At 45.6% G+C, this 27,855-nt stretch overlaps 1 protein-coding gene across 17 annotated transcripts in view; it reads right to left on the bottom strand.

Moving 5' to 3' along the window:
* lcorl (ligand dependent nuclear receptor corepressor-like) overlaps positions 1–27,855 on the bottom strand; it is a 190,220-nt gene that overhangs the window by 118,209 nt on the left and 44,156 nt on the right. For 16 of the 17 annotated variants that reach the window (XR_005460010.1, XR_005460011.1, XR_005460009.1 and 13 more), the window contains exons 2-3: positions 25,638–25,703; positions 4,826–4,905 (exon numbers count right to left, since the gene is read on the bottom strand). Coding sequence is in view for 14 of the 17 variants with exons in the window: in XM_038791522.1 (XP_038647450.1) it covers positions 4,826–4,905; positions 25,638–25,703 (146 nt within the window). In the remaining 3 variants the exon portion in view is untranslated. The remainder of the gene's footprint in view (positions 1–4,825; positions 4,906–25,637; positions 25,704–27,855) is intronic. The other variant, XM_038791520.1, reaches the window with a different exon arrangement.

Here is a 27,855-nt window from a genome sequence, read left to right as displayed (position 1 = left end):
TTCATATTATTAATGTGAACACTGGCCATCGGCTCCCTATACAGTAGCTGTATCCATGCCGCGAACCTCGGCCCAAATCCCAAATCTTTCTAAGACCACCATCAAATAAACCCACTCTCCTTTCCCTCTGCCAGCGACATGATCACATTTGAGCAACCTACTCATGTTTGAAAAGAACCACGTCTGATCCGCACTTATCACCTTCGAGAGGCACCCCTCCAACCTTGCTGCCAGCACCTTTGCCAATATCTTGGCATCTACATTCAGTAGGGATACGGGCCTATTCGACCCACTTCACCAGGTCCATTTCCTTCTTTAACAGCAGGGAAAAATCGAAGCCTACCCAAACGTCTGTGGCAAAACCCGTCTCCTCAAACATTCCCACCATCAGCGGCACATACTTGTCCTTAAACTTCTTATAATATTCCACTGGGAATCCATCCGGTTCGCTGCCTTCCCCGACAGCATCCTCCCAATTTCCTCTTTTACCTCCCACTCCCCACCAGCCCCTCTAGCCCTGTCCTGTCCTCCTCCTCCGGCCCCTCTAGACCTGCCCCGTCCTCCTCCCCCAACGTCGGATACCCAAACCCGTCCAGGAACTCCCTTATCTCGCTCTCCCCTCCTGTTGGCTCCGACCTATTCAACTTCTCATAAAACTCCTCAAAAACTGCTCCGGGGCGAACACTAGCTTCCCCATCTTATCTCCCCCCCACCATCGCCTCCCTCCGGAGCTGGCCGGCCAACATATGCCCCGCCTTCTCCCCATGTTCATAGATTGCCCCACCTCACCCTTCTCAACCGGCACACCACTTACCCCGTGGACAACCAGTCAAACTTTGCCTGAAGCTCCTTCCTCCTGGCTAAAAGGGCTGGGCTGGGCTGGGCTGGGCAGCACCCCCAACCCCCCCCCCCCCAAACCCTTCCCCCCCCAACCCCCACACACTTCCCCCCCACCAACCCCTTCCCCCCCACCCACACCCTTCCCCCCCAATCCCCCCCCACCCTTCCCACCCACCCTACCAACCCCTTCCCCCCAACTATCCCCACCCTTCCCCCCCACCCTCCCCCTCCAACCCCTTCTCCTCCAAACACCCCACCCCCACCCCACCCTTCCCCCCAACCCCAACCCTTCCCCCCACCCCCCTTCCCTTCCCCCCCATTCCCCCCCATTCCCCGCACCCCCTTCCCTTCCTCCCCACCCCCCTCCCAACCCCCCTTCCCTTTCCCCCCCAACCCCAACCCTTCCCCCCACCCCCCTTCCCTTCCCCCCACCCCCCTTCCCTTCCCCCCCATTCCCCGCACCCCCTTCCCTTCCTCCCCACCCCCCTCCCAACCCCCCTTCCCTTTCCCCCCCAACCCAAACCCCCTTCCCTTCCACCCCCCCCAACCAAACCCCCTTCCCTTCCACCCCCCAACCCAAACCCCCCTTCCCTTCCACCCCAACACAAACCCCCCTTCCCTTCCACCCCCCCAACCCCAACCCCCCTTCCCTTCCACCCCCCCCTTCCCTTCCACCCCCCAACCCCCCTTCCCTTCCACCTCCCAAACCCCAACCCCCTTCCCCCCTCCAACCCCCTCAACCCCAAACCCCCTTCCCTTCCACCCCCTCAATCTCAAACCCCCTTCCCTTCCACCCCCTCAATCCCAACCCCCCCTTCCTCCCCCCTCAACCCCAACCCCCCTTCCCTTCCCCCAACCCCCCTCAGCCCCCCTCCCCCTCCAACCCCCCTTCCCCCCCCTCCAACCCCCACCCCCCTTAACCCCAACCCCCCTTCCCTTCCACCCCTACAATCCCAACCCCCCTTCCCTTCCCCCCCTACAATCCCAACCCCCCCTTCCCTCCCCCCCTCCCTCCCTCCCCTTTCCCCCCTTCCCTCCCCCCCCTTCCCCCCCCCCCTCAACCCCCCTTTCCCCCTCAACCCCTCCCTTCCCTCTCCCCCTCCACCCCAAACCCCCCTTCAACTCCCCTTCTCTTCCCCCTCAACCCCTTCAACTCCCCTTCTCTTCCCCCTCAACCACTTCCCCCTCAACCCCCTTCCCTCCACCCTCAACCCCCCCCTTCCCCCCCCCCCCCCCTCAACCCCTCCCTTCCCTCTCCCCCTCCACCCCAAACCCCCCTTCAACTCCCCTTCTCTTCCCCCCTCAACCCCTTCCCCCCTCAACCCCCCCCAACCTCCCACTTCCCTCCCCCCAACCCCCCCTTCCCTTCCCCCTCAACCCCCCTTTCCCTTCCCCCCTCAAACCACCCCTCCGCTCCTTCCCCCTTCAACCCCCTTCCCCCCCTCAACCACCCTTCCTTAACCCCCCTGCTTCAACCCCCCTTCCTTTTCCCCCCTCAAACCCCCTGTCCCTTCCCCCCCTCAAACCCCCCTTCCCTTCCCCCCCTCAACCCCCCCTTCCCTTCCCCCCCTCAACCTACACCCCTTCCCCTTCCCCCCTCAACCCCCCCCTTCCCTTCCCCCCCCAACCCCCCCTTCCCTTCCCTCCCCCCAACCCCCCCTTCCCTTCCCCCCCCCCCCCCCCCCCATCCCTTCTCCTTAGTTTGAAGTCATTGGTAAACAGGCCATAAGCTACAAGTTTGCATTAGTTTTGAGAAATGCATGTAAAACTCCACATAGCATATCCAGGCCGAGTTACCTGAATTTAGATAGATAAGCGTTTCATCCCCAATGGTAGAATGAATTTCAAAAGAATGACTTTTGAATCCAACAAGTGTTTTGAATCGTGGAAAACAAATCTCACCTGTTCTTCAATAATGGAGTTTCAACGGAAATGGAGCAGGCAACAGGAAATGTCAAAATGCGCAGATTGAGATGACAAATGCAGGACATTTGCCTACGATTCTACAATCAGCTCCAGCTGTACCATTCAACTAAAGTTTCTGCCTGGCCTGTGTGGACAATAGACTCTGCGTACACATGTGGCACACTTACAATCTTCAGAAATCCCTATTTTCAAACATCATGTATTGTTACAGTCATGTCCAATTGTTTCTTTCGGTCAGACGCTCGTCAAGAAAGGAGTGAGACAGAAAGCAGGAAACTATAAGCCAGCTAGCCTAACATTTGTCATAGGGAAAATTCTAGAATCTATTATTAAAGAGGTAATAGCAGGACATTTAGGAAATCATAATAAAATCATGTTGATTCTGTTTGATTGCGTGGAAGGGAAATAGTGTTCGATGAATTAATTAGAGTTCTATGAGGAAGTAACAAGCAATGTGGATGTGTTGTACTTGGATTTTCAAGACATTCAATAAGATGCCACATTAAAGGTTGCAATGTATGGAGTGCAAACAGGGATCATTGATGGAGCCTTAATTATTTACAATCTATATCAATGACTTAGATGAAGGGACCCAAAGTATGGTAGAAAATTTGCTGACGGCATAAAGATCAGTAGGAAATTAAGCTATCAAGAGGACAGAAAGAGTCAACAAAGGAATTTAAGTAGGTTAAATGAGTGGGTACAGATTTGGCAGATGGAGTATAGTGTGGGAAAATGTGAACTAATGTTGGCAGTAAGAACAAAAAAGCATTATATTATTTAAATAGAGAGGAACTGTAGTATTCACATGGTCAAGGGATGTAGGTGTCATAGAATCATCTTTAAATTTAGTGTGCAGGAGGCCATTCGGCCCATGGAATCTGCACCGGCCCTTAGAAAGAGCACTCAACTTAAGCCCCTACCACATCCCCACCTAACCTTTTGGACATTAAGAGACAATTTAACATGGCCAATCCACCTAACATGCACACCTTTGGGACTGTGGGAGGAAACCGGAGGACCTGGAGGAAACCCACGAAGACACGGGGAGAAAGTGCAAACTCCACACAGACAGTCACCAGAGACCGGAGTTGAACCCAGGTCCCTGGAGCTGTGAGGCAGCAGTGCTATCCATTGTACCACCGTGCAGTCTAAATGTGTCCTGGCACATGAATACTTTCAATGGCTCAGCCTCCACTGTTCTCCGGGGAGGAATTGTAGGCTAACGACCTATACATGTTCAGCAAATGATGAGGAAGGCAAATGGAACGTTGTGTTTATTAAGAGGGTAAGTCGAGCATAAAAGTGGGGAAATGTATCTACAGTTGTACAGGGCCCCCGAGTGGGGCTACATCTGGAATACTGTGTAGAGTTTTGATCTCCTTACTGAAGAAAGGATATATTTGTGTTGGAAACAGTTCAAGGAAGGTTCACTTGACCGATTCATGGGTTGAAGGGGTTATCTGAGGAACAGTTGAGCCCATACTCATAGGAATTTAGAAAAATAGAAGGTGGTCACATTGAAACATAAGATCTTGAGAGGACTTGATAGGGTGGATAGTGAGAGGTTGTTTCCCCGTGAGGGATGTCTAGAATTAGGGGGGACAGTTTCTAAATTAAGCATTTCCCATTTAGCACTGAGGAGAGGAATTGTTCTGAGGGTTGTTAGTCTGCAATTGCTCCCCAGAGAACAGTGGAGGCCGACTCATTGAATATATTTAAGGTAGAGTTAGATTTTTGATCAACAAGAGAGAATTAAGGGTTGTGGTAACAGATCGGAAATAAGATGAGGTCACAATCAGATCAGCCATGATCTTATTGGATGGCAGAGAAAGCTCGGTGGGCTGAATGGCCCACTCCTGCTCTTAAATCTTGCATTCTTAGGTTCCTCAATCTACTGAATGAAAAAATGAAAATCTGAAGGAATTCTGTTTAACATCATTTTAACTTTAAAAAATATGTTCAAGATACATGCGAAAGTCCGATTAAAATAAGATGGATAAAGGAGATAGCTAAAAGCTACATTTCAGGAAGTCAGTTATATAGTTTTTCGACTTACCTTGACCTTTTCTCTTCTTATGCAGCAAAATGAACAGTTTTCATTCATAGACCAGTCAGTCACTTCTTCTGGTTCACAGTCTTCAAATAAAAGTGTAAAAATATTTAAACCTATTATACAGCACAAACCAAATATATTTTCTTTAACTATCAAAAATAAAGACAATTATTTAGGTAGTCCTGCAGCACAATTTTATATTCAAGTATGGTATGTTTTAAAATGCATTTTCCAAATAAATAAGAGTTCCATGAAGCCAGTTAAAGTTAACAGGGAGAATCAAAGTGGATGCAATCTTTGGTGTCAATAGCACTTCAGGTACTGGATAAAGCTTCCTTACTAATCATTCCTTCTCATAAATGAAATGAAAATTGCTTATTGTCACAAGTAGGCTTCAAGTGAAGTTACTGAAAAGCCCCGCGTCGCCACATTCCGGCGCCTGTTCAGGGAGGCTGGTACGGGAATTGAACCGTGCTGCTGGCCTGCCTTGGTCTGCTTTCAAAACCAGCGATTTAGCCCTGTGCAAATCAGATGGATAGCAACAATTCTCAGAAAACAAGGTATACTCAATGCCAGACTTTCCAGGAAACAGTGCAATGTCCAACTTATGCTATAAATCAGGCAACCAAGTTCTCCAATCTTCTAGTTGTTAAACTGAATTTTCTAAGACATCTCGATGCAAGTTAATACATTGCACCAAGCTAATGGCAGACCAACAACCTAAGTACTGCAGCCAATAGCATGTTCTGTTCACTGACCACAAAGCTGGAGAGTCCGATGTAACTCAAGTTTGGTTTTGGAAGGCAAGTGCTTGGTTTGTTCTTAAAAATGACTTGTGATCACAGAGACATCACAAATGAAGTTCAAAAGGTAGCATTTCCTAGGCTGTGGCTTCTTTCCTGGCCTCTCGCAGTCATACAAATGAGACCAGGCAATTCAGAGCTAAGCTCTATATCAGCAGCTCCAATGCACGAGGTGGCGACGGAGAGTCAATCAACAACTCTGCCCCACGCACAGAATGGCATCAGGTCTCTCAACTGATCCCAGCCAGCATGTCAGACTCATAACCTAGTAAATATGGTACAAGGCTTACCCAGGCCCAGAAATGAATGGTGGTTTCACCAGAGTAGAATTCCCGCTCGTAGAACAGAGAACATACAGTGCAGAAAATAGAAATAATTGCTTATTGTCACAAGTAGGCTTCAATGAAGTTACTGTGAAAAGCCCCTAGTCGCCACATTCCGGCACCCGTTTGGGAAGGCCAATTGGCCCATCAGGTCTGCACCTACCCACTTAAGCCCTCACTTCCACCCTATCCCTGTAACCCAATAACCCCTCCTAACTTTTTTTTGGTCACTAAGGGTAATTTATCATGGACAATCAACCTAACCTGCACATCTTTGGACTGTGGGAGGAAACCGGAGCACCCGGAGGAAACCTACACAGACACGGGGAGAACGTGCAGACTCGACACAGACAGTGACCCAGCGGGGAATCGAACTTGGGACCCTGGCGCTGTGAAGCTACAGTGCTATCCACTTGTGCTACCCATAGAGTCTACTTCCTCTTGCTCCTTCTCCCTCTCACCCACACTTTGAACACAACATTGTAAATAGAGAGTGAGTGACTGGTTACATTTTTATGTTTTTAGGTGTATTGAAGTCAAACCCATTTGTTGTTTAAAAAATTATCACGATTAAAAAAATATCCATTTACAATGCTGTCACAGGAAACCTTTTGCTTTGCAAAATAACTATGCACATCCTGATAATTAACTACCTCCCCACTAATTGTCCCACTAGGAGCTAGTTACAGTGCCGACTTTGTTTGCACTGAGTGCTGAGCTTGTGGCATTTGAGTGCTACAGTGAGAGTTTGGTGACTGAGGGAGTATAGGGTTCATTTTTATTTAAAGTCTAGTATTTCTTTTATTTAGTTAATTAACTTAAAAGTTGCTGTTTGGTCTATAAGAGGGTGAATTTTGAATCAGCTTTAAACAAGGTTCTACTTGGACTTACTTGCAGCTGGAGCTTGTTAATTAGTTAATTGCATTAGGCCAGTTTTCAGGAGCTAGAGTCACAGTATAAATAGGAGCTAGTTACAGTGCAGACTTTGTTTGCACTGAGTGCTGAGCTTGTGGCATTTGAGTGCTACAGTGAGAGTTTGGTGACTGAGGGAGTGCTGAGCTTGTGGCATTGAGTGCTACAGTGAGAGTTTGGTGACTGAGGGAGTGCTGAGCTTGTGGCATTTGAGTGCTACAGTGAGAGTTTGGTGACTGAGGGAGTGCTGAGCTTGTGGCATTTGAGTGCTACAGTGAGAGTTTGGTGACTGAGGGAGTTAGGTGAGGAGGGAGTAAGGTGTTCCTTACATTTCATTTCCTATATTTATCAAAGAGCGTGAAGGGAGCCAGGAGTTTAGAGTACAGCTGACTGGAAGCAGAGTCGGAGGGGGGAGGTCCAGTTGGTCCACGGGGCAGCTAATTCTGTAAAGTAAGAGGGGATGGAGGCTAGGGCAGTTGCATGCTCCTCCTGTAGGATGTGGGTGGTGAGGGATACCACTGGTGTCCCCGCTGACTATACCTGCGGGAAGTGCACCCAACTCCAGCTCCTCCGAGGCCGTGTTAAGGTACTGGAGCTGGAGCTGGATGAACTTCGGATCATCCGGGAGGCAGAGGGGGTTATAGAGAAGAGTTACAGGGAGGTAGCCACACCAAAGGTACTGGACAAGAGTAGCTGGGTTACAGTTAGGGGAAAGAAAACTAACAAGCAGACAGTGCAGGGATCCCTCGTGGCCGTTCCCCTTCAAAACAAGTATACCGTTTTGGATGCTGTTGGGGGGATGACCTACCGGGGGAAGGCCCCAGCGGCCAGGTCTCTGGCACTGAGTCTGGCTCTGGGGCTCAGAAGGGAAGGGGGGAGCATAGAAAAGCAATAGTAATAGGAGATTCAATGGTTAGGGGAATAGATAGGAGATTCTGTGGTCGCGACCGAGACTCCCGAAAGGTATGTTGCCTCCCGGGTGCCAGGGCCAGGGATGTCTCTGATCGTGTCTTCAGGATCCTGAAGGGGGAGGGTGAGCAGCCAGAAGTCGTGGTGCACATTGGTACCAACGATGTAGGTAGGAAAAGGGGTGTGGAGGTAATAAACAAGTTTAGGGAGTTAGGCTGGAAGTTAAAGGCCAGGACAGACAGAGTTGTCATCTCTGGTTTGTTGCCGGTGCCACGTAATAGCGAGGCTAGGAATAGGGAGAGAGTGCAGTTGAACACGTGGCTGCAGGAATGGTGTAGGAGGGAGGGCTTCAGGTATTTGGATAATTGGAGCGCATTCTGGGGAAGGTGGGACCTGTACAAGCAGGACGGGTTGCATCTGAACCAGAGGGGCACCAATATCCTGGGGGGGAGGTTTTCTAGTACTCTTCGGGAGGGTTTAAACTAATTTGGCAGGGGAATGGGAACCGGATCTGTAGTCCAGCAACTAAGGTAGACGATAGTCAGGACGCCAAAGCACATAGTGATGCAGTGGGGAAGGTAACAATGACAAAGGAGAGTACTTGCAGGCAAGGAGATGGGTTGAAGTGTGTATACTTTAATGCAAGAAGCATCAGGAATAAGGTGGGTGAACTTAAGGCATGGATCTGTACTAGGGACTACGATGTGGTGGCCATCACAGAAACTTGGATAGAAGAGGGGCAGAAATGGTTGTTGGAGGTCCCTGGTTATAGATGTTTCAACAAGATTAGGGAGGATGGTAAAAGAGGTGGGGGGGTGGCATTGTTAATTAGAGATAGTATAACAGCTGCAGAAAGGCAGTTCGAGGGGGATGTGCCTACTGAGGTAATATGGGTTGAAGTTAGAAATAGGAAAGGAGCAGTCACCTTGTTGGGAGTTTTCTATAGGCCCCCCAATAGCAGCAGAGATGTGGAGGAACAGATTGGGAAACAGATTTTGGAAAGGTGCAGAAGTCACAGGGTAGTAGTCATGGGCGACTTCAACTTCCCAAACATTGAGTGGAAACTCTTTAGAACAAATAGTTTGGATGGGGTAGTGTTTGTGCAGTGTGTCCAGGAAGCTTTTCTAACACAGTATGTAGATTGTCCGACCAGAGGGGAGGCCATATTGGATTTAGTACTTGGTAATGAACCAGGGCAGGTGATAGATTTGTTAGTGGGGGAGCATTTTGGAGGTAGTGACCACAATTGTGAGACTTTCACTTTAGTAATGGAGAGGGATAGGTGCGAGCAACAGGGCAAGGTTTATAATTGGGGGAAGGGTAAATACAATGCTGTCAGACAAGAATTGAAGTGCAGAAGTTGGGAACATAGGCTGTCAGGGAAGGACACAAGTGAAATGTGGAACTTGTTCAAGGAACAGGTACTGAGTGTCTTTGATATGTATGTCCCTGTCAGGCAGGGAAGAGATGGTCGAGTGAGGGAACCATGGTTGACAAGAGAGGTTGAATGTCTTGTTAAGAGGAAGAAGGAGACTTATGTAAGGCTGAAGAAACAAGGTTCAGACAGGGCGCTGGAGGGATACAAGATAGCCAGGAGGGAACTGAAGAAAGGGATTAGGAGAGCTAAGAGAGGGCATGAAAAATCTTTGGCGGGTAGGATCAAGGAAAACCCCAAGGCCTTTTACACATGTGAGAAATATGAGAATGACTAGAGCGAGGGTAGGTCCGATTAAGGACAGTAGCGGGAGATTGTGTATTGAGTCTGAAGAGATAGGAGAGGTCTTGAACAAGTATTTTTCTTCAGTATTTACAAACGAGAGGGGCCATATTGTTGGAGAGGACAGCGTGAAGCAGACTGATAAGCTTGAGGAGATACTTGTCAGGAAGGAAGATGTGTTGCGCGTTTTGAAAAACTTGAGGATAGACAAGTCCCCCGGGCCTGACGGGATATATCCAACGATTCTATGGGAAGCAAGAAATGAAATTGCAGAGCCGCTGGCAATGATCTTTTCGTCCTCGCTGTCAACAGGGGTGGTACCAGAGGATTGGAGAGTGGCGAATGTCGTGCCCCTGTTCAAAAAAGGGAATAGGGATAACCCTGGGAATTACAGGCCAGTTAGTCTTACTTCGGTGGTAGGCAAAGTAATGGAAAGGGTACTGAGGGATAGGATTTCTGAGCATCTGGAAAGGCATTGCTTGATTAGGGATAGTCAGCACGGATTTGTGAGGGGTAGGTCTTGCCTTACAAGTCTTATTGAATTCTTTGAGGAGGTGACCAAGCATGTGGATGAAGGTAAAGCAGTGGATGTAGTGTACATGGATTTTAGTAAGGCATTTGATAAGGTTCCCCATGGTAGGCTTATGCAGAAAGTAAGGAGGCATGGGATAGTGGGAAATTTGGCCAGTTGGATAACAAACTGGCTAACCGATAGAAGACAGAGTTGTGGTGGATGGCAAATATTCAGCCTGGAGCCCAGTTATCAGTGGCGTACCGCAGGGATCAGTTCTGGGTCCTCTGCTGTTTGTGATTTTCATTAACGACTTGGATGAGGGAGTTGAAGGGTGGGTCAGTAAATTTGCAGATGATACGAAGATTGGTGGAGTTGTGGATAGTGAGGAGGGCTGTTGTCGGCTTCAAAGAGACATAGATAGAATGCAGAGCTGGGCTGAGAAGTGGCAGATGGAGTTTAACCCTGACAAGTGTGAGGTTGTCCATTTTGGAAGGACAAATCTGAATGCGGAATACAGGGTTAATGGTAGGGTTCTTGGCAATGTGGAGGAGCAGAGAGATCTTGGGGTCTATGTTCATAGTTCTTTGAAAGTTGCCACTCAAGTGGATAGAGCTGTGAAGAAGGCCTATGGTGTGCTAGCGTTCATTAGCAGAGGGATTGAATTTAAGAGCCGTGAGGTGATGATGCAGCTGTACAAAACCTTGGTCAGGCCACATTTGGAGTACTGTGTGCAGTTCTGGTCACCTCATTTTAGGAAGGATGTGGAAGCTTTGGAAAAGGTGCAAAGGAGATTTACCAGGATGTTGCCTGGAATGGAGAGTAGGTCATACGAGGAAAGGTTGAGGGTGCTAGGCCTTTTCTCATTAGAACGGAGAAGGATGAGGGGCGACTTGATAGAGGTTTATAAGATGATCAGGGGAATAGATAGAGTAGACAGTCAGAGACTTTTTCCCCGGGTGGAACACACCATTACAAGGGGACATAAATTTAAGATAAATGGTGGAAGATATAGAGGGGATGTCAGAGGTAGGCTCTTTACCCAGAGAGTAGTGGGGGCATGGAATGCACTGCCTGTGGTAGTAGTTGAGTCGGAAAATTTATGGACCTTCAAGCGGCTATTGGATAGGTACTTGGATTAGGGTAGAATAATGGAGTGTAGGTTAACTTCTTAAGGGCAGCACGGTAGCATTGTGGATAGCACAATTGCTTCACAGCTCCAGGGTCCCAAGTTCGATTTCGACTTGGGTCACTGTCTGTGTGGAGTCTGCACATCCTCCCCGTGACTGCGTGGGTTTCCTCCGGGTACTCCGGTTTCCTCCCACAGTCCAAAGATGTGCAGGTTGGGTGGATTAGCCATGAAAAATTGTCCAAAATTCTATGATTAACCTAGGACAAAAGTTCAGCGCAACATGGTGGGCCGAAGGGCCTGTTCTGTGCTGTATTTCTCTATATCTATATCTAATGCCGCTCTTAATACCATGGCCATGCTTTGATACAGCTCTGTTGACAATGTTTAAATGCAGCACAGCGCGTCTTTAAAGATCATCCTCAGGACTGCGGTCTAACAATGCAGGTGGCTGCAGAGGCATATAGACCTCTTCATTTTCTCTCCATGGATATTTAATGGACACATACCTTTAAGTCGAACTGAAAAGTTGCAACATAGTGGGGAGGTAGTTAATTATCAGGATGTGCATAGTTATTTTGCCCAAGCAAAAAGTTTCCTGTGACAGCATTGTAAATGGATATATTTTGTAATCATGATAATTTTTACCCTCTTGGGAGTTTTCAAGATGGAGTTGGTCATGACATGTTGTTTGACGATTGCAAGTTTACTTATCTGATTTGTTAGTCTTGCATTCCTTGATTTTAAAGTCCCACAAAGATCAATCCATAGCCTAACTGCTGAAAATACCCTTTTGCAGCTTCATTTCAGCTAGTTAATGCAGGTGACAGAGAGCATTAGCTGAACAATTGTGCCATGCTATTGGCACTGTGCCTTTTGTGCAATGAGATCCTATAATTGGGTATAAGGCATCACACAGGTGTAAAAAGTGCATATGAATTTAAGGCATACCCACTGACAGCAGACCCCACGAGGTGAATGACAAAAATGGCAATTACTCACACTGGCGAATGACCACATTTTGAGGCCTCAAAAGATTGATTTAGACACCAACGTCAATGGTACATAATTTCACAGCCCCAGTGTACCACTGGATTAAACTAGTGCTTTGGAGGAAGCAGGCAGCGCGCCATGAAACTAGTTACAAAAAACACCCTGACAAATTGTAAATCATCTATTATAAATGCAAACAATATTTGCCGACAAGATAATACCGTTTAAAATGTATCCAAGTGACCATAAAGCCGTTGATTAAAATATATTTTGCATTAGACCTCAATGCAAGAAGATTAATCCAATGATTTAAATTCTTTTAATTTGTTACATATACCCAATGTAAAGGCAGAAAACATTTACCTGTTTTACTTGTCTTCATTCCTCAAACAAGGAATTACATCTCTTCTAGCAATTCAAATGGAGAATTACACATTTGATTCATGTGGCAATATGCAAATATAGGGAACGGCAAATCACCAATGCATAATATAATCCTCAGACTATATTTGGAACAAATTGCTGATTCAGGATAATTTTTTCTCAGCCTTTGTACAAAAGGCACATCACCATGAGTATCTGAGAGTTTAGTAATCTTTCTGGGTGAAAGCAAAGCAATAATCATTGCCATTTCTGATGCTAGAGTTTTGGTAACAATTAGATTATGCATCTTTAGGAATGCTTCGAATGAAATGTTTCAAATAGAATCTTAATGTACTGCAGCACTAATTCCAAATTTCTAGTGGCAAAAATCACAAAGGATACAATAAAAAATGTTTAAAAATCAAATTAATTTCCTTATAGAAATAAAAAGGCATGTATGCAAAGATTAACGTATTATTTGTTGCTAGAGGCAATGCCAACTGTAAAACTACTTACAATATGCCCCTCCAGGAACACATCTGTGTGGCTAATTGGTGGGACATTGGTACATGGAGGATGCATTTAATAAACAAAGACAAAATTTAATAATTTTATTTGTACCCATGGGCATGGGCCGAACTGACCAGTTAAATATTTTAGTAAAAGTATGATAAAAATTAAGTGGCATCCCTGCAGGATCAGTTTAGAATAACTTTTTAGCCCACAGATTATATAAAACTATTTGTATTTCTGTGGGGCTTTGAATGAAATTAAACAACCAATGGCTCTTGTCAAAATAATTATAAAGCGGAAACCTGACACCAAGCCACAGAGATATTTGGGCAGATGGTCTAGTGATAATAGGGCAGATGATTGAAGAGGGTAGGTTTTAAGGAGCACCCAAAAGATTCAGAGAAGTAGGGAGTAAATTCCAGAATTTAGGACCAAGGGAGCTGAAGGCACCACAGAGCATTAAAATCAGGAATCTTCTGGAGTCCAGAATTAGATTGCATGGATATCTCTGGGCTAATGAGATGAGAGAGATAGGGAGGGACGTGGTCTTAAGAGGTTTGAAAGCAATTTTAAAATTGAAACGCTGTATAACTCGGCTCCAATGTAAATCAGCAAGTAGGGTGATGGGTGTACAGGACTTGTCGCAAGTACATGGACAGCAGACTTTAGGTGACCTCAGGCTTATAGAGAGTAGAATGCAGGAGGCTGGGCAGGAATGCATTCAACAAGCTCAGTTCACAATGGCATAGATGACGGCTTCAGTAGATGAGGGGACAAAGTTGGACGGTATAACGGATGTGGAAACCGGCAATCTTACTGATGTTGCATTCCAGAACGAAAGCCCATCTAGGGGTGTGAAATGGTTGGTGCAGACTCAGACAGCTGCCAGATGGAGGGATGGAGTCAGTGCCAGAGAAGAGAATTTATAGCTTGGACAGAAAACAATGGCTCCAAGTCTTCCAGATATTTTATGGATGTAAAAATCTGGACAAACAGAAGATTACCAACCATACACTGAGATCAACCTCATTAATGGGAGGAAGGAAGAAAATTCATTTTTAAGGACACTTCCTTTCAAGTTTTCACTCTTTAAAATCAATCGATTTTGGGCAGCACGGTAGCACAAGTGGTAGCACTGTGGCTTCACAGCGCCAGGGTCCCAGGTTCGATTCTCTGTTGGGTCACTGTCTGTGCAGAGTCTGCACGTTCTCCTCGTGTCTGCGTGGGTTTCCTCCGGATGCTCCGGTTTCCTCCCACAGTCCAAAGATGTGCAGGTTAGGTGGATTGGCCATGATAAATTGCCCTTAGTGACCAAAAAGAGTGGAAGGGGTTATTGGGTTACGGGGATAGGATGGAAGCGTAAGTGGGTAGGTGCAGACCTGCCCAAGGGGCAGCAGGGTAGCATGGTGGTTAGCATAAATGCTTCACAGCTCCAGGGTCCCAGGTTCGATTCTCTGTTGGGTCACTGTCTGTGCGGAGTCTGCACGTCCTCCCCCTGTGTGCGTGGGTTTCCTCCGGGTGCTCCGGTTTCCTCCCACAGTCCAAAGATGTGCGGGTTAGGTGGATTGGCCATGATAAATTGCCCATAGTGTCCTAATAAAAGTAAGGTTAAGGGGGGGTTGTTGGGTTACGGGTATAGGGTGGATACGTGGGTTTGAGTGGGGTGATCATGGCTCGGCACAACATTGAGGGCCGAAGGGCCTGTTCTGTGCTGTACTGTTCTATGTTCTATGATGGGCCGAATGGCCTCCTTCTGCACTGTATGCTCTATGTTCCTATGATATTCTGAAAACCGATTCAGCCAAGAACACACCTGAACCAATGGACTAAAATTCAATTTATAATGTGTTACAAGCGTCAATTAAAACACCACATGCACATAGTGAAACTATTGACAATTTATTGCATCTTTGATTATCCCAGAACTATCGACATATTTGTGTAGCTATCCTCCATTTCCTAGCCAGTTAAGTGTCAAGGCGGCAATACATGATGAAATACAAGGAGATCTCTGTTACGAAGGCGGAGGCCGAGTTGGCAAGTGAAACTTCCTATCCAGGAAGGAGCAGGAAGCATTAAGCCTCATGGTCAATTAAAAGCTCAAAATGGTGCAGATGATCTCCATTGTGAACACCAATGAGTAATGGGCTAATGGAATTTAGCAGAAGTTATGCTGCAGTTGTATAAAGTTCTAACTACAGTAGTCCCCCTTTATAACGCGGGTGTTGGGGTCCAAGACAGCCACCCGCGTTGCAACCGAGCCGCGGATATCCACGATGGGGGTTTTAAATTTATTTAAAAATCTATGCTAGCGCTTCCCATTGAGAGTCTACGGGGGGGCGGGGGGAGAGGTCAGACCCCCGTAGACTCACAATGGGAAGCGCTAGCATAGATTTTAAAATAAATTTAAAACCCCCATCGTGGATCTAATTAAAACAGTGTCAATTTCAGCGGCCGGCTCACTTTGATCCAGAGAGGGAAGCTGCTCTCTCACTGAAACAATCAGCCGGCCGCTGAAATTGACACTGCCCGCTGCTCTCTCTCTCCAATCCAACTTTTAAGTTTTAATGTTTCTGATTGGAGGGAGAGAGAGCAGCCGGCAGTGTCAATTTCAGCGGCCGGCTGATTGTTTCAGTGAGAGAGCAGCTTCCCTCTCCGGATCAAAGTGAGCCGGCCGCTGAAATTGACACTGCCGGCTGATTGGAGGGAGAGAGCAGAGAACATAGGAGGAGGTCATACGGGCCTCTGCAAGACCAGCATGGTCTCACATCGCCCCTCCCCTCTGTAGCTGGGGTTCAGGCTGTGGCTGCTGGGGTACAGGCCGTGGCTGCTGGGCTTCAGGTTGTTGCTGCTGGGGTACTGTGGCTGCTGGGGTTCAGGCTGTGGCTGCTGGGCTTCAGGCTGTGGCTGCTGGGCTTCAGGCTGTGGCTGCTGGGCTTCAGGCTGTGGCTGCTGGGCTTCAGGCTGTGGCTGCTGGGCTTCAGGCTGTGGCTGCTGGGGTACTGTGGCTGCTGAGGTACAGGCTGTGGCTGCTGGGGTACTGATTGGAGGGAGAGAGCAGCCGGCAGTGTCAATTTCAGCGGCCGGCTGATTGCTTCAGTGAGAGAGCAGCTTCCCTCTCTGGATCAAAGTGAGCCGGCCGCTGAAATTGACACTGCCCGCTGCTCTCTCCCTCCAATCAGAAACATTAAAACTTAAAAGTTGGATTGGAGGGAGAGAGCAGCGGGCAGTGTCAATTTCAGCGGCCGGCTCACTTTGATCCGGAGAGGGAAGCTGCTCTCTCACTGAAACAATCAGCCGGCCGCTGAAATTGACACTGCCCGCTGCTCTCTCCCTCCAATCCAACTTTTAAGTTTTAATGTTTCTGATTGGAGGGAGAGAGCAGCGGGCAGTGTCAATTTCAGCGGCCGGCTGATTGCTTCAGTGAGAGAGCAGCTTCCCTCTCCGGATCAAAGTGAGCCGGCCGCTGAAATTGACACAACTGACAGTTGGGGTCCATAAGCCCCCCCGCGGTATATCGCGAACCGCGGTATTGCGGAGCGCGGTATAACGGGGGACTACTGTATATCTGGAGTATTGCACTCAGTTCTGTGTTTCTCATAAAAGCAAATTACTGCGGATGCTGGAATCTGAAACGAAAGGGAAAATGCTGGAAAATCTCAGCAAGTCTGGCAGCATCTGTAGGGAGAGAAAAAAGCTAACGTTTTGAGTCTGATGACTCTTTGGCGTGCTGCAATGTTCCAGTGAAGTGCAACGCAAACTGGAGGAACAACATCTCATCTTCCGGTTAGGCACGCTACAGCCTTCCGGCCTGAACATCAAATTCAACAACTTCAGATGATCAGCCCCACCTCGACCTATTTGTTTTCATTTCATTTTAACTGTCTTTTACCATTTCTTTCTTTCTTAATATACATTTAATTATCCCCCTCCAATCTTATCCACCTTTCCTGCATCTTTCTCCTCTTTGCTTCTCTCTTCCCCTCCCCCCACACCTACAGTTCATCCTCTGATGTTAGTTTCCCTGCTGTTTGACCTTTCATATCTTTTGTCCTCTCTGGGGACTGCCATTAACACACTTTTCCTTGGTATCTGTGGCCATTAGCACCTGGTTTCCCTGGGTTTCTGTGGCTATGACTCATCTTTCATTCTCACTCCACAGTATAAATATTTCCCACTTTCTCGGTCTGTTAGCTTTGACAAAGAGTCATCGGACTCGAAACGTTAGCTCTTTTCTCTCCCTACAGATGCTGCCAGACTTGCTGAGATTTTCCAGCATTTTCCCTTTCGTTTCTGTGTTTCTCATCTCAGGAAGGATGTATTATTATTTTTTTTTTTTAAAAAGGAATTTCTTCAATTCACTCATAATTTAAGGGATTAAAAGGGTACAATGCAATAGGGAAAGGTAACATAATGAAATGAAATGAAAATGAAAATCGCTTATTGTCACGAGTAGGCTTCAATGAAGTTACTGTGAAAAGCCCCTAGTCGCCACATTCCGGCGCCTGTCCGGGGAGGCTGGTACATATTACTAGATAAGAAATCCAAAGACCCCAATTTGAATTCAATTAATGAATACATCTGGAAATAAAAAGCTAGTTTCAGTAATGGTCACCATGAAACAACTGAAATTTCATAAAATCCATCTTGTTCACTATTGCCCTAATAGGGAAGGAAATCTTTCATCCTTACCCAGTCTGGCTTCTGATTCCAGACCCACAGCAATATGTTTGATTCTTAATTGTCCTCTGAAATGGCCTAGCAAGCCACTCCGTCATATCAAACCGCTACAGACTGGGCAAAGAATAAAATTAGACAGCACCCAGCATCAACTTAAGACATCAGAAACAACAAAGGCACAGCCTGCCTAACTGGCTCTTTAACATCCTCAGCACGAAGATCAAGAACTTGTGCCAGAATTGGGAAAGTTGCCCCAGACTAGTCAAGCACCTTGACAGGACCATACCTTACTACCAATATGCCAGACTTCTCCATTACCATTCTTCATGTTGGAATACCAGGTATCAACGGCACAGGATGGACTCTGGATTTGTGGGAAGATGGGCTTCAATGCCCATCACCAAGTGTGGCCCAGTAGCAGCGCTACTGACCGGACTGGCTGGCCAAATCCAAAGGATATATCTGCTAGATTGAGCCTGTGGTAGGTGGCAAGAGAATCGCAGAGGGGAGAACCTATCTTGCCTATCTTCAATTACCTGCTGCAGATGCATCTGTCCATGTCAGTATTGGTGGAAGTGACTACTGTACAGGCCTTGCGGAGATAAAGGCCTGTCTTCACACAGGGATGCTGTCATCATGTCGTGTGGCACTACTACTGTGCTAAATGGAACAGACTCAGAAGAGATCAAGCAGCTCAAAACCAAGCATCATGTTGCACTGTGGGTCATCGTTACCACCATCACGACCTGGTATATCCCTTACTCTACCAGTAACATTAAGCCATGGGACCAACCCTGATTCAATAAGGAGTGTAGGAGAGCATGCCAGGAGCAGCACTAGCACCTAACAATGAAGTTGTCAACCTGATAAAAGCTATAACACAGGACCACACCATGCTCAATGGTGGAAATAGAATGTAACAGACAAAGCAAAGCAATCCAACAAAGGATCAGGTCAAAGCTCTGCAGTCATGACTAATGGTGGAAATTGAACTGGAGGAAGAAATTCCATAACATCCCGATCCTTAATGATGGAAAGCACAATATGTCAGTGCAAAAGACAAGTTAGAAATTTCTAGCAGATGATCCACTTTGGCCTACTCCAAAGGACACAAGCACCACAGGTCACAGTCTTCAGCCAATTCAATTCACTCCATGGGATACTAAGCAACATGGATAAGGGGAGTCGGTGGATGTGCTGCACTAAAATTTCTAGAAGGCATTTAACATGGTGCCACATCAAAATACTAAACAAAATAAGAGCTCATGGTGCAACATATTAACACAGATAGAGGATTGGTTAGTTAACAGGATGCGGAGAGAGACCCTGTATAATTGCAGCAAGGATACCCTCACTCTTGTACTCAAATCCTCTCTATGAAGAACATACTATTTGCCTTCTTTACTACCTATTGCACCCCATGCTTACTTTCTGACTGGAGTACAAGGTAACCCAGGTCTCGTTGCACATTCCTCTCTCTCAATCTATAGCCATTCAGGTAATAATCTGCATTCCTGTTTTTACTATCAAAGTGGATTACCTCACATTTATCCACATTACAGCATCTGCCATGCATTTGCCCACTCACTCTGCTTGTTCAAATCATAGAATTTGCAGCGCAGGAGGCCATTCAGCCCATCGGGTCTGCACCGGCCCTTCGAAAGAGCACCCTACCTAAGCCCACAACTCCAACCTATCCCTGTAACACAGTCACCCCACCTAATCTTGGGGGGGGGGGGGGGGGGGGGGGGGAGTAAGGGCAATTTAACATGGCTAATCCACCTAACCTGTACATCTTTGTACTATGGGAGGAAACCGGAGCACCCGGAGGAAACCCAAGCAGACGCTGGGAGAACGTGCAGACTCCACATAGAGAGTGATCCAAGTGGGAATCGAACCTGGGACCCTGGAGCTGTGAAGCAACTGTGCTACCGTGCTGCCCAAAATCACACTGAGGCATCTCTGCATTCTCCTCCCACTTAGCTTTGCATCATCGGCAAATTAGAAGAGATTACAGTTAGCTCCTTAATCTAAATCATTCATATATATAGTGAGTAGCTGGGGTCCAAGCCCTGATCCCTGCAGTTCCTCACTAGTCACTGCCTGCCATTTGTAAAAGGACCTGTTATTTCCTACTCTTTGTTTCCTATCTGCCAACCAGTTTTCTATCCATCTCCATACACTATCCCCAATCAGATGCTCTTTAATTTTTACATGCTAATCTCTTATGCAAGACTTGTCAAAAGCCTTCAGAAAGTCGAAAAGAACCACATCCACTGGCTCTCCCTTGTCAATTCTACTAGTTGCATCCTCAATTCCAGTAGATTTGTCAAGTATGTTTTCCCTTTCGTAAATTCCGTCTTAAAACCCAAATATTCGGTGAAGCTTTTGATCACCTGACTCTCCCAAGCCTTTCCATCATTTACAAGACAAGTCAGGAGGGTGACAAAATATTTTCCACTTGCTTGGTTGAGATCAGCTTCAGCAACATTCAAGCTGTTCCGACACCATCTGGAACAAAGCAGTCAACTTGAGCAGTACCTCATTCACCAACGTTCACCCCTCCACCACTGGCACATCATTGTTACAGTGTACACCATCCACAGGTTGCACTGGAGGAACTTGACAAGGTTTCTTAAAAACATCTCCCAAACTCATGTCCCCTGTCATGTAGGAATGGGTAGCAAAATCCATGGAAACACCAGCCTGCTCCCCTCAAAGTCACATCTTGGAAATACGTCACTGTTCCTTCACGGAGTCAAATATCTTGGAATTCCCCACCTTCGCCCAATGGATTAAGGCAGCAGCTCACCACCACCTTCAAGACAATTAGGGATACGCAATAAATGCTGGTCTTTCCAACAACACCCATATACCGTAGTACTCTTCCTAACCATGAATAACCAGTTTAGGCAATAAATGATATGAAGTAATAGTCAAGGTGCAAGTGAAAATTCTGAAATAGATGGATGCAATGACACAATTTCATACCTTGAATCTCAAACTCTCATTTCAATTAATCTGCAGTCATGGAATACTTGGGAACCAAGGACTTTTAATCAAGGTACTCAAAAGCAAACCGATATTAGAAAACTACCCTTATTCAAAATTAAACTTTTGAAATAGACATCGAAGAATTATGAGAAGGAAAGTTCTGATGCCTGCGAGCTGAAGAAATTAAAAATCTTTTCTAATGGACACGAACCTTAAATCGTTCAACTCTTTCTGTGCTGTCAAGACTTCGTCTGGTATCAAGTCCTGGTTGAAACCACAAATTCATCAAAAATTCAAAGCTATCATAGTCCCTACACCAACTCCACTTCCCTCTTAACACCAACTCCACTTCCCTCTCAATCACACACCGAGATGGATCCTATTTGGTCCTGAACTCATACTGCCACCAACGTACTCCCCAACTATTTATTTGTAGTGCACTAATTTTTTTGTTTTGCACAGCCACACAAACACAATAACTCAGAACGGGACCAATTACACATGGACACTTTTGGAACATTGACCAGTGGGATTGAGCGGCAGTCAGCCGCCACCAATGCCCTCTGGCTACATTGGCTCTCTGTCCAACCACATTAAATTCAAACTCCTAGGCCTGGATTTTTACTCAGTGGAGTTGAATCAGGCGTTCTTTTAAAAACGGCAAGTCGGCGTCAATTCAGGGATTCCCAACACCATTCCCGGGTTGTGCAATCTTTGGGAGTGTCTTTAAAGAATGCAGGCTACTTCTTGTCAGAAGCTCGCATCCAGCACTCCCAACCTGGCCAGCTCCATTGCAGAGAGAGGCATGCCCTACTACTCCACAATTCTCCCGAGTCAGACCAGGTTTTAAGAGTCACGGTTCACGGCCTCTTCGAGGAGTTCTACACCATTCCGCATGAGTGGGCCTTTTTTTGTAAATTTTTTAATTATAAATTTATAATACCCAATGATGTTTTCTCCAATTAAGGGGCAACTTAGCATGGCCAATCTACCTAATCTACACATCTTTGGGTTGCGGGGGTGAAACCCATGCAGACATGGGGAGAATGTGCAAACTCCACACGGACAGTGACCCAGGGCCGGGATTTGAACCCGGGTCCTCAGCGCCACAGTCCCAGTGCCAACCACTGTGCCACATACCGCCCCTTGAGTGAACCTTTTAAAAGATAAGTTCAAAAAGTCCCCTCATGCCCCAGCTTGCTCTTCCGCTCGCCCCCCTCCCCTGGTGTCCCCTTAATGGCAGCTCTGGCACTTCCAAGCCCATTGACACAATGCACACTTTCTACAACCAATGAACACTCAGTGTAAAGTGGAATGTCTCAAGAGAAAGTTCTGGGGGAAAAGAATGTAATCTACTGATCACTTTCTCCAATGAAAAAACGTTTGTGGGTGGCAAGGTAATAAAGTGTCAACTTTACAGCTTCACAGCTCCAGGGTCCCAGGTTCGATTCCCGGCTGGGTCACTGTCTGTGTGGAGTCTGCACGTCCTCCCAGTGTGTGCGTGGGTTTCCTCCGGGTGCTCCGGTTTCCTCCCACAGTCCAAAGATGTGCGGGTTAGGTGGATTGGCCATGTTAAATTGCCCGTAGTGTAAGGTTAATGGGGGGATTGTTGGGTTACGGGTATACTGGTTTCGTGGGTTTAAGTAGGGTGATCATTGCTCGGCACAACATCGAGGGCCGAAGGGCCTGTTCTGTGCTGTACTGTTCTATGTTCTATGTAACTATGCATGCTCTTTGTCATTTTCAAATTGTTTGTTGACATAAGTGCTTTAAGAGTTTGTGGTTCTTGAAGCTTCAGAGGTCTGAGAGCCTGAGCTGTCAATCAAATATGTCCTCTGAGGAGCAAGTGCTGTTATGCTAATAGATGTTTGAGCTCTCAGCAAAGCGTTATGATGTACTTTTTCAACTGGGACGTAGCTCCACAGTACCTGGGAGAGGCAGTGGCGTAGTGATATTGTCACTGGACCAGTAATCCAGAGACCCAGAATAATACTTTGGGGATTCAGGATCGAATCCCACCAAGGCAGGTGGTGAAATTTGAATTGAATAAAAATCCGGAAACCATTGTTGACTGTCACAAAAATCTATCTCGTTCACTAATGCCCTTTAGAGAATGAAATCTGCTATCCTTACTTGGTGTAGTCTACATGAGGCAATGTCGTTGATTCGCAAGGGCAATTAGGGATTGGAAATAAATGCTGGCCCAGTCAGCGATGCCCACACTGCATGCAATTGGTTGTTCTGACTGCATCTCACACCTGGCTCCCAGAAATGAAGATCCCTCTTTGGGTGGCAGTCCCTCCAGAGGTTGGTGGGCTGAACATGGAATTTCCGACTCCCCCTTCCCACCTCAAGGATGAAAATCTAGGCCCTCGTCTAAAATCCTTCCATGAACTTGTAGCATCCCATCTCTTCCAGCCCCTTTCAGATGTCCTTTTTCTCCTCACCCTGCCTCGTTTTATTTCAAGGAAGGATTCAGCTACCGCCTCTTTAGAGCTCCTTCGCAAACCTCTCCAACGCTCACCTTTACAAAAGTACTATTAAGAACCCTCCCTTGATCGCCTTAACTCAATTAGTGGTGCAGTGGTTAGCATTGCTGCCTCACAGAGCCGAGGTCCCAGGTTCGATCCCAGCTCTGGGTCACTATCTGTGTGAAGTTTCCACATTCTCCCCGTGTCTGCGTGGGTTTCGCCGCCACATCCCAAAGATGTGCAGGGTAGGTGGATTGGTCATGCTAAATTGTCCCTTAATTGGAAAAAATGAATTGGGTATTCTAAATTTATTTTTTTTTTTTAAAACATCAAGTTATTAGTTGACTTCATGCCTATTTCTTCAATCCTTCACATAAAAACCACGAAAACAAGCAGTTGTTGACTGATGTGGACAGATGCACCTCCATTCAGTCTCACTTTGCACTGCTGCAATTGCCATTTGTTAATGACATAGATGAGATTCAAAACAGTCAAATCAGAAGGTATAAAAAGGATTCAGTTTTGGATGTCAACCCTTCATTAACTGAAGCCACAATGTACCTTTTCTCTTTACATATGCTGATTTGGGTGATTGGCATTTCAAGCATTTCCTCTCATTTCAGATTTCCCCTTGAGGGTGTGGCTTTAAAAAAAAATGTAACGCCCAAGTCGAAGAAAACCTTTGGCTTAGTGGTAGCGTTCCCACCTGAGCCAGAATGTTAAGAGTTTGGGCCCCAACCCAGAAAGTTCTGGCGAATAAAGACTAGAATATAGTTGTCCAGCAAGGTTTCATGCACCTGGACTGAATGACCATGGACTTGTTTTGGTCGTAGTCAGGTAGACTCAAAACATCTTCAACAATCAGTGCTAGCACTGAATAATGGATAGATATCCAGTTGGGATATTAATATCCTATGGGTGCAAGTGCACATCAATTAAAAGTCTCCTGCCGTTTTTGCAACCAATTTAGGAGAAGACATTCCAAAACTAAAAGCTGCAATAAAACAAGAAATCTAAGAAAACTAAGTGGCTCAAGAATCTCACATGTATAAGGACCCATCCTAGGTCCAAATAATGAATTGGAAAGCCGCAAGTCCTGGGAATATCATTCATCTGTTACAAAAGTAGCTCGCCCTCTCTTACTAGCCACGCAAGGTAACAAAGGGTACAATTATTTGCCTGACTGGTATGCTCCAACTATCAACAGGATTTGAGCAAGCAAAATAGACAACACCAATTATTCTGCACCAGTAGAATCCTGGTTTGCCAGAAAAAGTGCAGGAGACTGGGTCTTCATTTCTAACCATCTACAAGGTTTAAGGATTCAATGCCTTTCTCCACGTAAACCTTGAAATACAATAGCCAATCAACTCACTGCTGTGTACTGCTTGTTCAAAAGTGCAATTGCACAGGGAAGAATTACTTTATCAATTAATTTGAACTGAATAGATCATTTGCTCCGGTGAAGACTCCCCAAATCTGGTAGCAATAATGGATGGTCTCTGGTTTCAGAGCTTTATTTATGAATGGTCAGCATTTCTGAAGTTTTGTTGCTCACTTCCATTAAGGGAGAGGCAACTAAACAACTGTTGCTTCTCCATTGCTTTTACAGTTGTCTCAAAGAGACCAGAAACTAAACCTGGTACTTTATTGACTGCTATGACGTAGTACCACAGACTCGAGTATTCCAAATTTTAATGGGCAACATTTCTCAGTGTTTTTAGAAATTTTAAAAACTGAATTTGAAGTGAAATGCACAGACGCTTTTGAATTATGAAGAATTATATAAAATTCTTCTACGCATGTAGCAAAGTAATCTATGTGCACCAGGTGTACACATTTTGGGTAATTGTGGAAATTTGTGTTCATTTTGCAGATCATTTTGCCTTAAAATATGAATGCAGCCGATAAACAAACTTCCCTTAACACACCTTTCTGAGGGTAAAATAGCAAAGATGACAGAACTAATTTTGAAAGATGTGATATTAGTTTCTAAAAGTACAAAATCATTTATGCGCTTACGTTATATAGCTGCCACATTATAGGAACAGGATTCAATCACAGTAAATGGATTTTCACAATATGGTCCTTTTTATGGATAGTTAAGGAACAGCGAACAGAGGACAAAAAGATGTTCAATTCAAAATAGAATCAGATACTTGCCCATTTTGAACTAACTTATTAATCTAAGAAGAAATATTGTTTAAGTGGAACTCAAGTGCCTAAGTTACAGACAGCTCTTCTTGGAAACGAACAAATAAAACAAGTCAATTCATTCTGAATGTATTCTCATTCAAAGGAAATAGCATTTGATGGAAAGAGGAAACTTAGAATTTTAAATTATTGCAATATTTTATGCAGGTTTCAGTTCAATTTTAACTGAAACTCACATCAAAAATTCTTCAAATTCCATTTCACCATAAAAACTAATTTCACATCTTTCAATTTCACAACTAAATTTGTTCCTATGGCCATATTCAGAAAACAAACATTTTACCATCAAATAAACTGAGGTCTCTGAGTAACCTTGGTCCATAAAGCCCTTCCAAGATGCTTTCGAACCCTGTAAATAAAATGTTCATATGTTAGCTCACAAATGCAAAAAAGTATCTTGACACAAGTATTGTAAGTGTTTTATCACTATCACAAGGTATTTTTCTACGAATTCCATAGTCTGGATACAATGTAACATATTTCATTAAAATTATCCTACTATGCTGCCTGTGGTGCCTGTAATTGGCAAGTGAGATGCAGGAGTAGGTTCCACGCACGCAAACAGTGGGGGGCAGTGCACAGCAGCTGATTTGTGCTCACTTATGGCAGAGTCAAGAGGTTCTGGATTCAAGTACCACTCCAGGACTTGGATCACATAATCTAGACCGACATTTTACTTTCTTTTTTTTAAATTTAGAGAACCCAATTTTTGTTTTTCCAATTAAGGGACAATTTAGCGTGGCCAATCCACCTAACCTGCACATCTTTGGGTTGTGGGGATGAAACCCACACAGACATGAGGAGAATGTGCAAACTCCACACGGACAGAGACCCAGGGCCGGGATTCGAACCCGGGTTCTCAGCACCGCAGTCCCAACGACATTTTAGATAAGGCACTGAAAAAATGATTAGTGATATCTGCCACCTTTTGGATGCAACATGAGGGCATCTGCATGATCCGAAAGAACAGCAGAGGAGTTCTTAGTGTACAGATCAACATTCACCCTTTAACCAAGACTACCAAAGGGATTATCTAAGCATTCATCTAATTTGCCGTTTTCTGACCCTGTTGTGCACAAGTTTGCTTTGCCTATTGAAGAGTACTCCAAAATAAAGTAATCCAATTGTGAATTGGGCATTCTGAATTCTCAGTCAGTGTACTGAACAGGCACAGTAACTTCATTGTAGTGCTAATGTAAGCCTATTTGTGACACTAATAAAGATTATTAGAATCTCAGAATAGAAGCTCCACAGTGCAGAAGGAGGCCATTCAGCCCACTGAATCTGCGCCGACTCTCCAAGCACCCCATCGAGGCCCACTCCCCTGCCCTATCCTCATAGCCCCACCTAACCTGTACATCCATGAACACTAACAGGACAATTTTATCATGGCCAATACACCCAACTTGAACATCTTTGGACTGTGGGAGGAAACCGGAGCACCCAAAAGAAAACCCACACAGGCACAGAGAGAACATGCAAAGTCCGCACAATCACCCAAGACTGGAATTGACCCCATATCCGTGACACTGTCAGGCAACACTGCTTACCATTGTGCCACCATGCTGCCCCATGTACATTGGTTTGGTCTGAGATTATGCCTTTCATGTCTTTATACTTTGGTGTGATTGGTGATCATGCTTTTCATGTCTTTATAAATAATAACTTCCTTTTAAGCATGTTCCAAAGTTCTGGAACTAACAATTCACCAACTTAACACAGTTCAGAAATAACAGTTAATGCAGTTGAAAGTAATTTTTTGCATTAAACAGAGAACTTTCAGTTTCATAAAGTCCGATATTATGTAAACACAAATAAATGTATATATTAAAACATCCTTTTCAGCAAACAATATGGGTTGCTTCAGCCAAAAGAAATTGTTCACGCACATGTGTGGTGAAAGCTTTCAGAAGACTGAAGCATTCCATAAAAGAAAATTTATAGTGCTGCAAGCCAAGGAAGCTGAAGAGGATAATTGGTACCAAAGAAAAGAAATCTTTGCCCTCCATAATGATTCCAAGGGACTGGGATATCAGTGGTGGAACAGATAGGTTACTTGTAGGAGAAGGTGCTAGGAAGTGGGAAGAGGAAACCAAGACGCGGTGACAAAAGCCACAACAAGTTAGGTGAGCTAGTTGGTGGTAAGTAGATCTAAGTGTGGAGGCTTTTGGCAAGAGGAAATCTGTTGTCATTCAGGCCAGTTTTCATTCAAAGTCAGGATTTCAAAGCTCTGGCTGAAAAGAATATCTTGGAGAGAGACGAAGATAGTTGATTAACTGGCAGAGTTCAAAATTGAAGTGACGCATGGAGCAGTTGGGGTTGCTGTTTGTAAGGAGGTTGTGAAGGAGTTTGACCACAATGATCACTGAAAGAATGCCCAGAGTCAGAATGCACAGATGCAATATGACACTGTATTTGTCAACTGAACAAGATTCTGCAACTTTAGACAATCTCATTGTTCAACTGTGTTCATTGCAAGAAGAGCACTGACAAAGCTACCA

Source organism: Scyliorhinus canicula, chromosome 3, assembly GCF_902713615.1.
Source record: "Scyliorhinus canicula chromosome 3, sScyCan1.1, whole genome shotgun sequence".
Classification (NCBI taxonomy): Eukaryota; Metazoa; Chordata; class Chondrichthyes; order Carcharhiniformes; family Scyliorhinidae; genus Scyliorhinus; species Scyliorhinus canicula.
Note: the sequence above shows the minus strand (reverse complement) of the source record. Positions and strands in the feature narration are given on the sequence as shown.